Raw genomic sequence first — 16,088 nt, 5'->3', positions numbered from 1 at the left:
ATCATTGATAAGTCAGTTTCTACATCCTGGTTATTTTTTTTCCAATGAGTTATAATTTTTTAAAGTGTCAAGGGTAGTTTTACCGTGAAAAACCTCATTGAATTTAGAAAGGGCCAGCTCCTGAACACAGAAGGGCCTCTAGAGGTAGGAGGGAACTGAAACTAAAGATCACAAGACATAATGCAAAGGGAGAAAGTTGGGATGGAAAATAAAAACTCTAGGTGCCTAAGTAATATCTGGTTATCAGCAATAATTGCTATGCCTTGCCTAAAAAATGGTTTTCCAAAATAATTTTCTACAAACAAATGCACAGCCATCCTTTAGATGCATGCATGGTGTCTTACCAAGTTATAATGGGCATGATTTTTCATCTTAGTTCTTTAAAATTCTCCAGCAAGATAACAGTAACTCATTGAACATGCCTACATAAACATATGTAATCATAGTGCCCCCTTCTGACCACAGGAAGTGAAAAAAATGGGTCATATCTCCACTGATTTTGTCTTTGCTGTCCCCCAAAAATCAGCCTCAGCCCACCGTTCAACCCAGGATTCTGAATTTTTGTGTGAATATAGGTCATCATCAGACCTACAAAAAAGTCTCTTGCACCCATGCTCAAATCCCAACAGGAAGTCTACCAGTTTCATCCCAATTTCACTAAAAGAAGTTTTTGATGGTACCAAATGAATTTAACACCTTCTAACTTTTTAAAAAACTTGATTCTTTGTTCTTCAAAATTCTCCAGCAGGACAACAGTGCTACACTGAACTCACCTACATTAAAAAACATCACAGTGCCACCTATAGGAATAACAACAATACATAATAGGAAGTAACACCAGTGAGTCATATCTTCAATCCTCTTGCTGTACTTTACTTTTAAAGCTTAGATTAACACAGAAAACATCAATATTTTTTCACAACAGGGCCAATTTTTAGAAGGATGTCTCACTGGAGACAGCAAGTGCTTCAATATTTTGTCAACTTGTCACGAATGATGTGTAACTGTCATACTGTACATCTGATTACCTTCAAATTTCACATGTATAATCAAGGTCATAGTTTTTTCTTCCTATCATTGATTTTAACCAGTCAAGCTCAGATTTAAATAGAAACACCCAACTATTTGATCCCTAACACTGACATGTCATGTATTTAATCATTTATTCATTCATTTATTGAATTATTCATTCATTATTTTTTCTTTTTTATTCACAGAACAATGTTGTATCCTCCTCAGCAAAATCTACAACTGTCATCGTCAGTTCTTTTCCTGAATTTCCACACTTTCCTTCTTGTGAGTACTTAGTGAGATAACTTGAAAGCCCATAAAGAAGCAGAGCAAGATTAATTCTACATAAACTGTAAACATTTCAGTCAAGGACCTGTACCTACATCTCCATATTTTAAGATTACAGACTCATATTTAATGAATTGTCCTTTATCATCAAATGTGTCATTTACAAAATACATATATTTATTGGAATGTAGAGGTCACTATGCAGGTTAATTTTTGATAGAACATTTTTCATCCAACCATAGGATCTGTTGTCTGGCCTCTGTAATAGGTTTTTTTGTTTTGTTTGTTTTTTTTTCATGGCACAGACTGAAAGTTATACCTCAAAGACTGCAAGATTATCATAAAGTTCATTCAGAGACTTTTCAAGGCATATCAAGCACATTTTTAAAAAAGTTAGGGGTAGCTGAAATAATGGAAAAATATCTACAAAATGAAGGATTTAGACAGAGGAATAGACTGGATGTAAACAAATTAGGGTTATGAGAAAGTATTTTTTACCCGTGAAGCTTTCAGACTGTGATCGAGATTTCCATGTATGCATAGATAGACATACAATTCTGAACTACAAACCCTCTTTGAACAGCTCCTTGCTGGGCAATACATTCAATGAACCACTAGATGGCAGCAAAGACAACGTTTTCCTAGAAAGGCTGCACCCAAGATTGGAAAGGCTCAAAATGGTTCAGTGAGTGTGTTTGGCGTTGTATAGCCTAGCTTCCTTGCTAGTGTGCTTTCTCCTTAAAGAGACAGAGCACACTGGAATCTTAGGGGGACTAATGCCATCATAACTGCAAAGTACCTTTAAAAAGCCAACTTCAAAAATACAGAAATATCCCTTTAAAATCTTCATCACCAACACTGAAATTGAATAAGACTGAACCTCTGTTTCAAACAGTCTTTTAATAGGAAATGTAACCTCTATTTACAAGAAATACACAGATCTGTTTGTTCTTTTGCCCGTCTCCTATAAAACTTTACCAAAAATACTTTAAAAATACTTAGACGTTTAACTTAACAGAGCGGAAAAAGTCTCATGAGGCTATGTATGTTTATGCTGTATATAAAAAGAACAATAGCTTATCAAAAACAGATTTTTGTTTAACTGTAACTTATTCAAACCTGTGTGTTCACCTGTCATTCACAGACAGAGAGTAAACCTGCTGAATAGCATTAAAGCTAAAGCTAATATGAAGTGACAGTAGAGTACAGAGGAGCTTCGACCCGAGGCTCAGAGTAAATGACATTATTTACTCCACCAGAGGGGGCGCTGTTGAGTGAGGCGGCTTGATTGTCGGAGAAATTGATTTCAGAATAGGCAAGGTTCCTTGAGTCGTCTTCAGTCTAGAAGAAAACAGAGAGGTGAAAGTTCATCAGTCCGTCTCCTGGTCAAACTCAGACTTAAATGTTTCCCAAGATCTAAATTATTTTAATAAGGAAATATCATGTTAATGAAGGTACTTCTAGTGTCTGCTGGGGCCCTGCAACCAGTGTTTGTCACCAAATGTCGTAAATGATTTACAGCCCCATTTACCAAAAAAGTTGGGGCACTGTGGCTAAATAAAAACAGAATGCAATGGTTGCCAAATCTCATAAACCCATATTTTATGCACAAAAGAACATAAACAAAATTGTAGCTGTTGAAATTGGGACGTTTTGCCATTTCATAAAAAATATTAGCTTATTTTGAACTTGATGGCAGCTACACATCTCAAAAAAGTAGGGACAGGGTCATGCATATGTAGCATCCCTTCTTCTTTAAACAGTCTGTAAACGTCTGGGGAAGGAGGAAACCAGTTGCTGGAGATTTTTGAGAGACATGTTGTCCCATTCTTGTCTGGTGTAGGATTTTAGCTTTCCTGGGTCTTCTTTGCCAGATTTTTCACATTATGATGCTCTACATCTTACTACTATAATTGGAGAGCTGTCTGTATGTATGTATGGATGTCTCAAGTTGCAAACCTCCCTGCTGCTCCATTTGTCATTCATACCTCTCAGAGGACTTCTTGGGTGGACTGGGTTGAGACTGGAACGATAACAACTTCATAAATATGTCTAGATTTTGTATAAAACTCCAAATTTGCTGTTTTCTGCTTCAGTTTGTTCCTCCTCAGGTCCTTATCCACCATACGGCTGATGTGCTGGTGTATAGTTAGCGTATTGCATCACTTCCTCTTTGAGCGGTTGCTGTTTCTGGAACTTTTCTGACTGCCCATTATGGGGTTAAAAAAAACCTCCTGTTCAGTTTTGCAAAGTGCAAAGAGCTTCACACTGTCATATGGACTAAAAAAATATTGTAAAATGCAAAGCAGGTGTTTTAAACATGCAAATAAAGCGCAACTAAATCTGGCCAAACTACTTTATTATGCAGGACTTTCCATTTAGTGAGTCACAGATTGCATAAGTGCATGCACAGAGTGTTATAAATTAAAAGATATGCAGGAGTGTGTGTACAAAATGACGAGTTCATGCAGGGGAATTTGCTTTCTCTGTGCAAGTAACCCAATCAAGAAATTTTTTCTCCAGAAAAAGTTTTTTGATATTCATTAACTTTTTTATCTGTACTTTCTTAAGTAAAGGATGCTTTACTCATGCAGATAAAAATGTGGTTAATAAAAAAAAAATAAGGCTGTTCTGTTAGATCAGAAGTAATTATTTCAGCTTAACCACAGAATAATGATATGCCATGGATCAAACAGTGAATAAAATATCTAAAGGCAACTAAAAAAGGTAAATGTTTGATATCACAAGGTGCAGATAACATTTGAGTCGTCCACTGAGCTGTGAGGAGTTTTTTTGTTTTTTGTTTTTTTTTTACAGTCAAATAAGACATTAAGAGGAGCTGTATTGCTCTTTTTTAATCACTGTGAGAGCAGGAAGGAGCAAAGGTGAGTAGTATCCAGCTGTGATGTGTTCATTTACGACTTGAAATGTATTGTGATTAAAGGTCACATATTTCCTCCCCTTAAGACAAGTTTATATTGTTCTCAGAGGTCCTCAAAACATGCCTGTGAAGTCAGTTGATTCCAGTATTGGATTTTTGCATGTCTAAAAGAATCCCTGCTCAGAACGAGCTGTTTCTGTGTCTGTGGCTTTAAATGTTACTGCACACATTTTCTGAAAGGTGGAGGAGAGAGGGGGGAGTGAATGGATTTTTCTGATTCTTGGGGGGATTGTGGGCTGGTCAGGGCACATATTTTTTGCTAGAAAAGCTTACAAAGTGTATTTTGCATAGTATATTACCTTTACACTAATAGCTCTGAAATAAACCTAACCTTCTGCATATGACAAGACTGAAAGTAACAGTTAGGGTCTAATTCCTACATTTGATAGCAGATGTCACTTTCCTCTTTCAGTGGAACACCATGGGAGCTTTTTGCATTCATCATATAAGGTTTTAATTGCTCCCTCTGTCTGTGCACATTTGGGCAGAGGACTTCCTCAACAAAACAACGGAAATTGTTTCTATGAGATATGACCTCTGGTTCCTGTTTCTGAAATTAGAAGTTGGCAAGTTCGCTGTACATTACTTGTTCTTCTCATAAAGCTCATTTGAAACCACAGGACAATTTTAAGGACTTTCTCTCTGGTCTGCCTCAGCTAAAATATTTCCTCATACAGTCCATGAAGGTTCATTTGTGAAGGAAAATGATCCCAAAAAGTCTGTTTTCTAATCACAAAGTTTAAATGCTGTGGCAGGTTTTCTCACTTTGTCATGTGAACTTGGTAGGTCGATGAGGCTGTAGTCGTCTGTGGGTCCATTGTTTGGTTTTGCAAACGTGGCACTCGTGTAAACTGTAGAAACGCCCACAGGAGATCTGTTCTGTCTGTCCTCTCTGATCTCCTCATACACCCGGTTCACCTGCAGAGGGTTGTAAAGATGCTCTGATTCATGGAGTGTATTTCTACGGAGACATTATTGTTGCAGAACTCAAGAACATATTTCAGTGTTTTGAGAAGATAACTTAATGAATTTAGGTTCAGATATTTCTTCAAACATTCCATTCAAACTTTCCCTGGTGCTCAAAACTGCCTTCATGGACTTGCGTAGATTTTCTCTGTGCTAAAAATGTCTGCTTGCTCTCAATTCTTTAGTTGCTCGGTCAAATTTTTGTTCAAACAATTCAGATAGAACAATTCAGACAAAATTTCTCCGCAAAGAAGTAAACTTTCTCTGCTTGCACTCAAAACCGTGTCTGCATGCATGTGAAACTCTCTCTGCTTGAGCTCACAACTTTCTTCACATGTACAAAACTTTATCTGTGCAAACTGCTTGCACTCAAATTTTTCTCTGTGTATAGAAATTTCTCTGTATGTGAACTAAACTTATTCTTAGCACATAATACACTTCCTCTGTTTGTGCTCAAAATCTTGTTTTCGTACAAAACTTGTTCTGCCTGTGCTTGAAACTGTCGTGGGAATGAAATTTTCTCTGCTTGCGCTCAAAACTTTATCTGCATATGTGTAATCTTCTCTGCTTGCGTTCAAAACTTTCTCTGCTTAAACTGCTTGTGCTCTAAACTTTCATTGTGTGTAAAAAAAAAGTTTTCTGCTTGCACAAGCAAAACTTTCTCTCTGTGAGAATTAAACTGTTTGGCTTGTGCTCAAAACTTTGTGTGCTTAAGTCTTGCTTCACTTGCAAACAAAACTTTCCCTGCTTAAGCTGCTTGAGCTCTAAAATTTCTTGCATGTGTACAAAACTTTTTCTGCTTTCTTTGTGTGCATGTGAAACTTTCTTTGCAAAAGTAGGAAAGTTTCTCTGCTTTTGCTTAAGACTTTTTTCATGTGAATAAAAAACTGCACCTGTGAAAGCTCCTTGTACTCTAAACTTTCTTCAAATGCTTACAAAACTTTCTCTGCTTCCACTCAAAACTTTCTCTGCCCATAAATTAAACATTTTCTGCTTGCTTTCTAACCTTTCTTTGTGTACGTACAAAATTCCTCTGCTTTCACTCAAAATTTACTCTGCATGCAAATTAAATTTTTCTGCGTGTACTTAAAACATTCTGTGCATGCATACAAAACTTTGCTTGCTTGCTCTCAAAAAATTCACAGCATGCAAATTAATCTTTTTCTGCTTGCACTCAAAACCTTCTTTATGTGCATACAAAACTTTATATGGTTTAAAACAAAACATATTCTGAACAGTACATTTTTTCAGCGTGTGCCAAAAAACTTTCATTGTGTGCTTACCAAACTCTTTGCACAAGTAGGAAAACTTTCTCTGCTTGCGCTCCAAACTTCCTTTGCATGTGAATAAAACCCATTCAGAGCACAGAGAAGACTTTCTTTGCTTGCACTCAAAACTTAAGTTGCTTGCTCAAATTCCATTCACTTTCAGCTTCAACTACTCTCCACTCGTTAAGATTGCTTTGCTTTCTTATTAAATGGCCACTCTTATTTTTCTTTGTGCCTGAGCGTGAAACTTTTTCTGCTTGCACTCAAAACTTTCTCTGTCGCTCAAAACGTATTGTGCATTTAGACTGTTTGATGAACCAATCAATAGGATACAGTAATAGAATTGACAAATCATGTTTGCTCTCACAATGTAAAAATCCTCATAAAACATTCTCTAAAAAGTGAAAAAATTGCATTTTTTTCATTAAAAAAAATGCAAGAGCAGAAATACATTTTGAGCGTGCAGAGAAAGTTCTTTAAGTAATCTGAGAAAGCAACTGAAATGGAAGGAGAATTGTTTGAGCACAAGTGCAGGAAATTTGAGTAAGCAAGAAGGCAGTTTTAGAGCACAAAGAATGATTTTAATAGAAAGTTTAAAGAAAAACCTGAGTCAAAAATCAATAAATCATGCTCTCATAACTTTAAGATGAACTATTCACTCACCTCCTGAATGTCAGCATACTCAGTCTGAACAGGTGGTCCTAAAAGATAAAAACCAGCTGAGATAAATCTATATATATTTTATAAAGAAAAAATCTCATAAGCCTAGTGTAGTTTCTGTTTTTTAGACTGAAGCAAAAGGTGCAATATTTTTGGATTTTATAGAAAATATGTAAATATTTGTGATATTGTTATGGCACCAATTTTGAACCAGTAACCCCAAGAAGTTTTCTGAGAATAATCAAGGACAATTGGAGCAACGATGTGGCTTGCAAATCGAGACAGACATACAGACACGCCGCTAATTGCAGAAGTAAGATAAGGGAGTTAGGAGAAGTAGAGCAGCAGCCTGATTTAGCAGGGGTGAGTGGTAGCACAGACCAGGGCACCTCATCCTGGCTCTGGTTCCTTCACTCCTCCTTCTACACTCTCTCTTTAGACCTCTCTATTTAGTTTCCCTTTTCATGTGTAATGCTGGTACCAGGATCTGTGGTATTCTGATTATGGGAGAAATTTAGGGCCATGTAGAGTAGAGAACACTACCCGGAGTTTGCATGAACCAAACCTGGATGTCTTTTTGGGCTGAAATTGTGGTAAATTGTTAAGATAAGGAGGTTTTTGTGTAAGTATGGGGGGCAGTAGGAGATAGTATAGAAGGAGGGATCCACTTTTAGTTTTTCCTGTAGTCTTACCTTTGGGTTTTCTGGTCCTTTTCCTGTAGAGTATCAGTAGAACCACTGATAATATGATGACCAGGATGAGAAGAACTAGACCCAAATACAGCAGATGACCTAAAAACAAATGTATAATATCACACTTCATGGTTTGCTGGAAGATATATACTCCTCGGTCACTTTATTAGGCACACCTGTTCAATTGCTTGTTAGCACAAACAGCTAATCAGCCAGTCACATGGCAGCTACTCAATGCATTTAGGCGTGTAGATGTGGTTAAGATGACTTGCTGAACCGAGCATCAGAATTGGAAAGAAAGGGGATCTAACCCTCAGAGCTCACAGCTAGTTTTTTCACCATCATGTCTCGTCTGGACTTTTTGTCTTAAAAAGCTTATAAAACATCAACCCTGTGGTGCACAGTCAAGCTCTATATATCCGTTTTTTTCAGGACAACCTGGGCTTTAAGAATATATCTACTACAGTTATGTCACGTAAATGTTTTAAAAAAGTTATAGGATTCTAAAGACAGGAAAAAAACAAATTGGAATTTGAAACTCAGATTTTTATTTGTAACACGCAGAAAACATTAGTGACAAAGCCTTTTCTTTGTACCCCTCCCACAATGCATTGCGCTAAACAATATGGCAATGCCCTGGGCAGAAAGCTGAAGTAAATGATCCAAAATGGATTAAAAATGGACAAAAAGACACTTATTATCGGATTCACCAATGTGGATTCAATCTTTAAAGACCCCAAAAAGTCACAGAAGTTCCGGGTTGGCTAGAACGGCGCCCTTTAGGGCTACGGAGACATAAAGAGTAGCAAACAAATGCAAAGAGAGTCAGCTTTCCAAGAAAAAAGAGTAAGGATCTATGAGTTATGGTTTAAAAGCTATCAACGTTTTTATAAACTTGTCACTTGTTATATACTACAACACCATCCCAGAGACCCCCAAAAGTTCTTGTCTCACTAGAAAATGTTCTGTTAGAGCTACAAATGTATGGAAGAAATCATCAGAAAAGCATAATGGAGAGATTTCAGGAATCAAACAAAAAAAAAGACAGTTAAGTACCTACGACTTATGGTTAAAACATTACTGAATGATTTATAAAGGGGTGTGCCTGCTACACGGATCCATGTGAGCTCTAAGGGGTTAAGTGACTTTAAACGTGGCATGGTTGTTGTTTCCAGACTGGTCTGATGAAGATGCCTCATTGATGTCAGAGGTCAGAAGAGATTGGTCAGACTGGCTCGAGATGATAGAAAGGCAACAAGAACTCAAATAACCACTTGTTATAACAGCAGCAGAAAACACAACAGCTGTCACACCTGTCAGCTAAGAACAGAAAACTGTGGCTAAACTTCACACAGGCTCAACAAAATTGGGCAATAAAAGAATGGAGAACCATTGCCATAGCCATTGAGTCTCGATTTCAGTGTCTCTTTAATTAAGGAGGAGTTTGTATCGAATCTTGAATTCTCTGAGGAATGTTTCCAACACCTTGTTGAAACTATGCCATGAAGAATCAAGGAAATTCTGAAAGCACAATGGGGTCCAGTCTGGTACTAGCAAGGTGTACCTAATAAAGTGGCCAGTGAGTGTATTTTTGAGCCATATCATGCATTGCACTGACCCAACATTAACATTTTTACGATATTAAATGAAGACCTGATCATCAAAAACTAACACCAAAATGAATTAACATACCATAAATACAAGGTCATGCATTCATGTGCATGTTTGTAAAATTAAAACCAGCTATTACAGTTTTTAAATCTGCTGGATGTACCTGAACCTGATGTCTGCTGCAGAGACTTCTTTGTGGTCTTGGAGGAGAGTGAAGGAGTTGTGGTACTTCCTGAGGTGGAGCTGGATCTCTGTGTGGAGGTCGTTGTGGTCGATGCTGAAGAAGGTTGGAGAGTCACTGTTGGTTTTGAGGTGGCTGTTGCTGGAAGACATGACAGAATAGTAAGAGACAAACTGTCCTAATATCAAAGTGAAAACAGTGAACATCTTTGACCAGCAGGAGCTAAAGGCTGCTGTGGATCAGCGCATTTAGTGCAAGAGTCATAAGTCAATTGTAGTGTGAGCTTGGGCTGAGCAAAACTGGGGAAAGTGTTACTGTTACTAAAGCTAAAATGATAGGTGGTTTTAAAGATGCAAAGTTTTATAAAAACTCACTGTCAATGACTCTGAGCTCAAACGTATCACTTGAATCTGGAGCCAGCCCTCTCTCCAAATAACATTTGTACTTTCCAGAGTCAGACTTTGTCAGATTTGTGATGCTCACATAGATAGTTGTAACAGATTCTTTATATTCAATGCTGTATCTGCCCCTTGAAGCTCTGAGACCATCTGTTTGAACAAGAGTCTCTTCATCACAGTCATTCCTACAAAACATCCTCTTCCTTCCAGAGACAGTAAAGGTGCATGCAACTGTGATGTTTTTCCCTTCAGTTTCTGTGCGGACACCGATATCTGTATGCAATACAGCAGTCCCTCCATCCCTCAGAGCTGTTGGAAAGAAAAAAAAAAGATTAATTATTACCTGAACTATTTGTAAGATAAACATGAGATTTTAGAGTTTACTCACAGTTCCTAGAATCAGAATCAAGCAGCTGATCTGAGAGACATCTGACAGCAAATCTCTCTGATGGGGCGACCTCGAATATAGGGTAGGAAGTGACGCACTAACCCTTGTTGGATTTTTCCTTAGTTTGTTGTCTTATTTCTTATCTCCCCCTGCCCCCCACTAATCCTAACCCTAACCTTTAGGCTTTGGTTACCTAACCCTCTATAGATTTTCCTCAGTTTGTGGTGTGTTAAATTTAAATTTACCCCCTACCCCCTAACCCTGAACCTAACCTTCACCTTTAGGGTTCTGGTGCCTGACCCTAACTGTTGTTGGAGGTTTATTTAGTTTGTTTTGTGTTATATTTAGTTTTACCCTCTCTTCCTTGTCCTAAACCTAATCTTTTGGTTTGGGTGCCTAACCCTAAACCTCGTTGCATTTTCCTTAGTTTGTGGTGGTTTATATTTAAATATATCCTTCTGATTAGATTTTCAATTTTCATACATAAAATTCTGCTGTTGGGGAAAATTGCCACTTGCTGTAACCTCAGCAAGTGGAAAATATGCATCATTCAGGTTCCAGCCTGGGTAATATACATAGATTCCACCCCATGGTGGAGGTCGCCCCGTTGTAGAGGTCTGCAGCCAGATCCTCTATGGTGGCTGATTTACGTTTCTACTCTCCTCATCAGTGGAACAACTTAACAGAGGAGCCAACACTGTCCTAACTGCATGTTAGCGTAACATATTACATCTCATTGTACATCAGTGCTTCAGTCCACACTGCATCCATCTGCTCTGTGAATTTCAGTCTCTCACTTTGACTTTGAATGCAGACAAACAGCAGAGTGGAGCTTTTACTGACAAACCTTTGACAGCTTAAACATGAGTAGATTTTGCATCTGTCTTGACAAAAGTCAGAGCACAATCCAATCATGGATGTGGATATTAATGCACGACTATCTCCACTTTGTTAAACAAGCTAAGAAGCTCTGCTCATGGAGGATAGACAGGAAATCTTCCTGATTTTTGAGATCAAATTCCTCAGGGTTGTGGTTGATCAAAAGTTAACATGGAAACAACATGCTGAAAAAAATAAAGGGAACATTTCAAAGTCAGTTGCAACCCTGGATAAATCCAGAAATATTTTTAATTATAAGGCTTTGTATTTAATCTATCACTCACTAATTGTTCCCTGTATATCTTCTTGTGTGGAATTGTGGGGATCCACCTTTAAAAGAACCATAAATTCAATAATAAAAACAGCAAAAACAAGCCGTACATATCATTAATAAGGCTGATTATTATGCTCACACAGATCCACTTTTTCTAAATTTTGATGTCATGAATTTTTATGTCTTGTTTTACTACAAAATAATGGAAATAATGTTCAGAATAAAATCAAAAACACTCCCTGACTCAGTACAGAGGTTCTTTTCAATTCAGGAGAGTCCGTATAATCTCAGAGGTGTTTGTTAGTTTACTGTACAAAAAAGCTAAAAAAGCTATGAAAAGGAGAAGTGTTTCTATTGTTGGAGTTAAATTGTGGAATGATGCCAATATAAATTTAAAAATTTACTTTTGGTCAGACCTGACCAATCGTTTCAGAGGTGGATCTGCCTGACGACAGACGTGGAGTCTGGACAATCTATCTGCTTAACAAGGTAAACAATAAATAACTTTTAACTATAATCTGTTAATGCCAATATTATTGTGTATCTCTGTTGCCTATTAAGTATTTTATACACTTTTTACTCAAAGATCCACCTTGGGGGAAGAGTTAGTTTAAACACAGCTGTAAACTGTCTGTGCAGCATCAGTTTCATGTTCACCTTGGTAAATAATAAATATTAATAAATTCTATTCAACTAGAAATTTTTGGTGTGCTACTTGTGTCATATTTCAGTTTAATATAGTCATCGGGTGTTTTAACCCTCCATTTCCGCTGTTTTCTACATGAACACAGGATATCATTTTTAACCACAGAAACCAACGTGTTTGGAATAAAGCCCATTAGAAAGGCTTTATTAGTCACTGCGAAAATCTCCCACTGCAACAGATAAAACAACTGAAAAAAATATACTAGAAATAAAGAAAATGTTGCAGAAGACAGGAGCAGAGTACTCACTGAGGAAGAAGAAGCAGATCAGAGTTTTATGGACTTTCATGGTTGACAGTCTTTTGGTTTCTAGTGTTCTTCTTCCGTATTAGAAATAGAAGCCACTTCTCTAAATGATGGACTCCTTCCCTAAACAGCAAACACACTCCTCCCTTCAGCATCAGCCAAAGGCAGTTCAGCCTTCTCTAAAACACACCTAAAGAATCACTGATTCTTAGAGAGAGAGAGAAATATGAGATCATTTTTCTTTTTTGATGTGCAAAAATTTCATTTAACAAAATAAGCTTAGTGTGCAAACGCCTTTACAGTCAAACCCTGCCCATAGCTTTTACAAACTAATGCTGAAGCCGGTCATAAGAAGGGCCAACACATCTTCTTCTTCATGAAAAGCTTTCAGTGCTGTTCTTCAGGTCAGGTGTGGGAGCAAATGCTGATTCTCCCCGCCAACCTCCTCGCCAGTCCTCATCATCTTTATCAACATTATATTAGAGGATAAAGAAAGTAAATCAGTCACACTCTGTGTGATATTTTCAAAAAGAATGCTGAGGGATATATCTTATTCTGAAAGGAACAAAACTAGGTTAAAACCCAGTCTATGGCTGACCACAACTATCTGGGGCAGCGTTACCCAACCCTGCTCAACCGAAGAGCCAAACTGTTGAAAAATGCCTTTGAAAGAGCCACAATGTAAGTGGTGAAGGGTGGCAAAAACTGATAAAAGTGGCAACAAAAATAAGTTAAAGGTGGCAGCAGCAAAAAAGGGGCAAAGTAGGCATAAAATGGCAAAAAGTGGGTGAAAAATGGGAAAACAGGGAGAAAAAGTGGCAAAATAGGACAAAAGTGGCAAAAAATTGGGAAAGAAGTTACCAAAAAAATGTGTTACAAGTGGCAAAAAATTGCCAAAAAACAGCAAGAGGCAAAATGAGAGTAAAAGTGACTTAAATACGTAAAAATGTGAGAAAATGGTCAAAAAGCAGCAACGAATGACGTGGTGTGCATGCGCTACTCTTGTGGCTCAGACACAGACACACACAGCTGGAGCGCACACACAGCGCTGACGCGCTGGTCCTCCGTGGTCAGAGAGGAGCTTTAAGAGGAGAAAGTTCTGCTGTTTATCCTCCAGTATTCTGAAACTTCTGCCCTCAACAGATAGAAGCCTGAAGTCTAAACTACCAACATGTTAGCGTGAGTTTCAGTGTAAGTGTGTGCGTGAGCGTTGCGTTTGTGTGTGTCATTGTTGGGCTGCATGAAAGCAGACAAGGATGAGAGGAGAGCAGCTGAGGCTGCTGCGTAAAAGACACACGAATGGATGATAGGAGAAAGAGTGACGGGGGACAGGAGATCAAGATGGAAAAATTAAAAACTGAAGATTGTGCAGGAGTCTCAAATCACAAGTCAGAATCAAGTACAAGAACAGCGGTCCAGTTCGGAGTAAACTGCAGCGGTCCTACAGTGACATCCAAGCTAACAGCGAATGCCAGACAGCACGGGACAAGGCCCGCCACCATCATCATAAAGCCATGCTGAAACAGACTGGAAGCACAGCGAGAACATTTTTTTCTGTCACAGAAAGCTTTCAGTGTTGCTCTCTGCGCTCGTTTGGATTTCGACAAAAGCGCCGCTGCGGCTCAACCCCAGCTAATGACTAGCAGGCCTGCTAGAGTCATTAGCTGGGACACAACAACTCATAAGCTGTATACAACAACTAACCCTTTCCCCTCAACTATCACATAATCATGCCAAAGCAGGGCAGAAGAAGAGTGAAAACATCGTTTTCTGTCGCAGAAAGCTTTCCGTGTTGCTCTCAGCGCTAACTGTGATGAAGAAATGTGTTGGTCTGGCTGAGGCCGAGTTAAAGGTCGGCTAGCAGCTGTTGTTTACAAGCACAACAAGCAACCCTTTCCCGCTTTAACTATCACACACTCACGCTGAAGCAGTTTGGCAGAAGAGCAAAAACACCCTTTCTGTTACAGAAACCTTCAAGTGTTGCTGTCTTCACTTGTTTTTATGAAGAAATGTCCAGTTTTGACTAAAGTGCTGCTGTGAACTAATCGCTACACGAGCAGCCAGGGTACACAGGCATTGATACAAGAAGTTACCTTTCCCCCCTCAACTATCACATAGTCATGCCAAATTTATTTATTTATTTATTTAACCTTTATTTAACCAGGTTGGTCCCATTGAGATTAAAAGATCTCTTTTTCAAGGGAGACCTGGCCAAGACAGGCAGCAGCAAAAAACACAAAGCAGGTCAGCAGAGGAGTGAAAACATCTTTACCAACATGAAAAGCTTATAGGGTTGTTTTTATTCTTTGCCATACAGAAATGTGGCCCAGTTCTGCTGAAACAGAGGTCAAAGCTATATCTGAAGTATTTAGAGCAGTGGAGGCAGCCATTAGAGAGCTTTCAGCACAAGTAAACCCCGCCTATAGAGCAACTCTGTATGGCTCTACTTATCACAGTGGAGGCAGCCATTAACGACAGCATTCAGTCCAAGCAAACATGACTCAGTACAGCTTTGAAAGTAAGGTCACTCACTCAGCCAGTGACTTACCCAGTCAGTCAGTCAGAGCCATAAAATAAACTAGAAATAACAAAGAAAAATGTTGCAGAAGACAGGAGCAGAGTACTCACTGAGGGAGAAGAAGCAGATCAGAGTTTGATAGACTTTCATGGTGGAGGGTCTCATGGTTTATGGTGCCCTTCTTCTGTATTAGAAATAGAAGCCACTTCTCATGTCCCTAAACTGCAGACACACTCCTCCCCTCAGCATCAGCCAGAGGCAGAGAAACAACCTGCAACTATGATGCTGTAAAACTTTGCCTTATAGTCATTTAAGCTGAATTTATGTCATTTTTCTTTCATTTCTGTTCAGCCTTCTCTAAAACACACCACTTGGTCTATGGTGATACTCTTGGATTGATCACACAATGGGCAGGTTAAAGTTGAAAATACCTATTAATAATGATTTATAATATAATGTAATATATATGTTTCATATATATATAAGTGTGTGTGTATGTGTAAAAATTTTAATGTATAAGAATTAGGGGTGTAACGTTTCTTGTAGGCTATTTGCACATACTCCCTTGACAAATACATCTGAACCATTTAAAAAAAAAAAAGTAAGAAAAACAAGTGTTAAAATATTTATCCGCCAATCTTGGCGGTGGTAATGCTGGTAAGTGTGGTTGCTAACCGCTATTAAACCACCAACGAAGAAGAGGAAGTTGTCAGCATACTAAAACAGGATGAAGAAAAGTCCGCTCCTGACTTCTGCTGCAAGAGCGGCAGAGCAGCGAGACCCGCTGCCCTTTTCTCCTGCCTGAGTCTGAGCTAATCACTCCACTAGCAGCCACTGTATACAAGCATTCACACAGCAACTAACCCTGTCCCTGTAACTCTCTTACACTCATGCTGAAGCAGGTCGGCAGAAGAGTGAAAACATCTTTTACAACATGAAAAGCTTTTAAGGTTGTTGTTATCCTTTTTTTTTTGTCTCATACAGAAACGTAGTCCAGTTCTAGTAAAACAAACTCAATGCAAAAGCTATATTCAAGTATTTATGGAGGCAGCCATTACTGATG

The 16,088-nt window shown here is 38.4% G+C and overlaps 1 protein-coding gene across 5 annotated transcripts; it reads right to left on the bottom strand.

The window, feature by feature from the left end:
* Window positions 1-2,182: 2,182 nt before the first annotated feature.
* LOC121516952 lies at window positions 2,183-12,579 on the bottom strand. 5 transcript variants are annotated; one of them, XM_041798401.1, is made up of 8 exons: window positions 12,511-12,579; window positions 11,568-11,613; window positions 9,993-11,468; window positions 9,601-9,759; window positions 7,827-7,925; window positions 7,138-7,175; window positions 5,006-5,158; window positions 2,183-2,640 (listed from the first exon to the last, which is right to left on the bottom strand). In XM_041798401.1, exons 3-8 carry the CDS (start codon window positions 10,381-10,383, stop codon window positions 2,482-2,484), a joined length of 999 nt encoding a protein of 332 aa, XP_041654335.1. In that variant the 5' UTR covers window positions 10,384-11,468; window positions 11,568-11,613; window positions 12,511-12,579; the 3' UTR covers window positions 2,183-2,481. The 5 variants fall into 5 exon arrangements, with proteins under 5 accessions (XP_041654335.1, XP_041654336.1, XP_041654337.1 ...); XM_041798402.1 differs by lacking the exon at window positions 11,568-11,613 and having other exon boundaries at window positions 9,993-10,325; window positions 12,511-12,574; XM_041798403.1 differs by having other exon boundaries at window positions 9,993-10,325; window positions 10,405-12,559.
* Window positions 12,580-16,088: the final 3,509 nt, after the last annotated feature.

Source organism: Cheilinus undulatus, linkage group 11 (genome assembly GCF_018320785.1).
Source record: "Cheilinus undulatus linkage group 11, ASM1832078v1, whole genome shotgun sequence".
Taxonomy (NCBI): domain Eukaryota; kingdom Metazoa; phylum Chordata; class Actinopteri; order Labriformes; family Labridae; genus Cheilinus; species Cheilinus undulatus.
Note: the sequence above shows the minus strand (reverse complement) of the source record. Positions and strands in the feature narration are given on the sequence as shown.

Excerpts from the sequence above, each read along its gene's own strand:
- LOC121516952 (XM_041798401.1), bottom strand. The coding sequence starts at position 10,383 with ATGTTTATCTTACAAATAGTTCAGGTAATAATTAATCTTTTTTTTTTC. Across the intron at positions 7,926-9,600 it reads GCAGCAGACATCAGGTTCAG|GTCATCTGCTGTATTTGGGT; the intron begins GTACATCCAGCA and ends ATTTGTTTTTAG. Across the intron at positions 5,159-7,137 it reads AGTATGCTGACATTCAGGAG|GTGAACCGGGTGTATGAGGA; the intron begins GTGAGTGAATAG and ends AACCCTCTGCAG.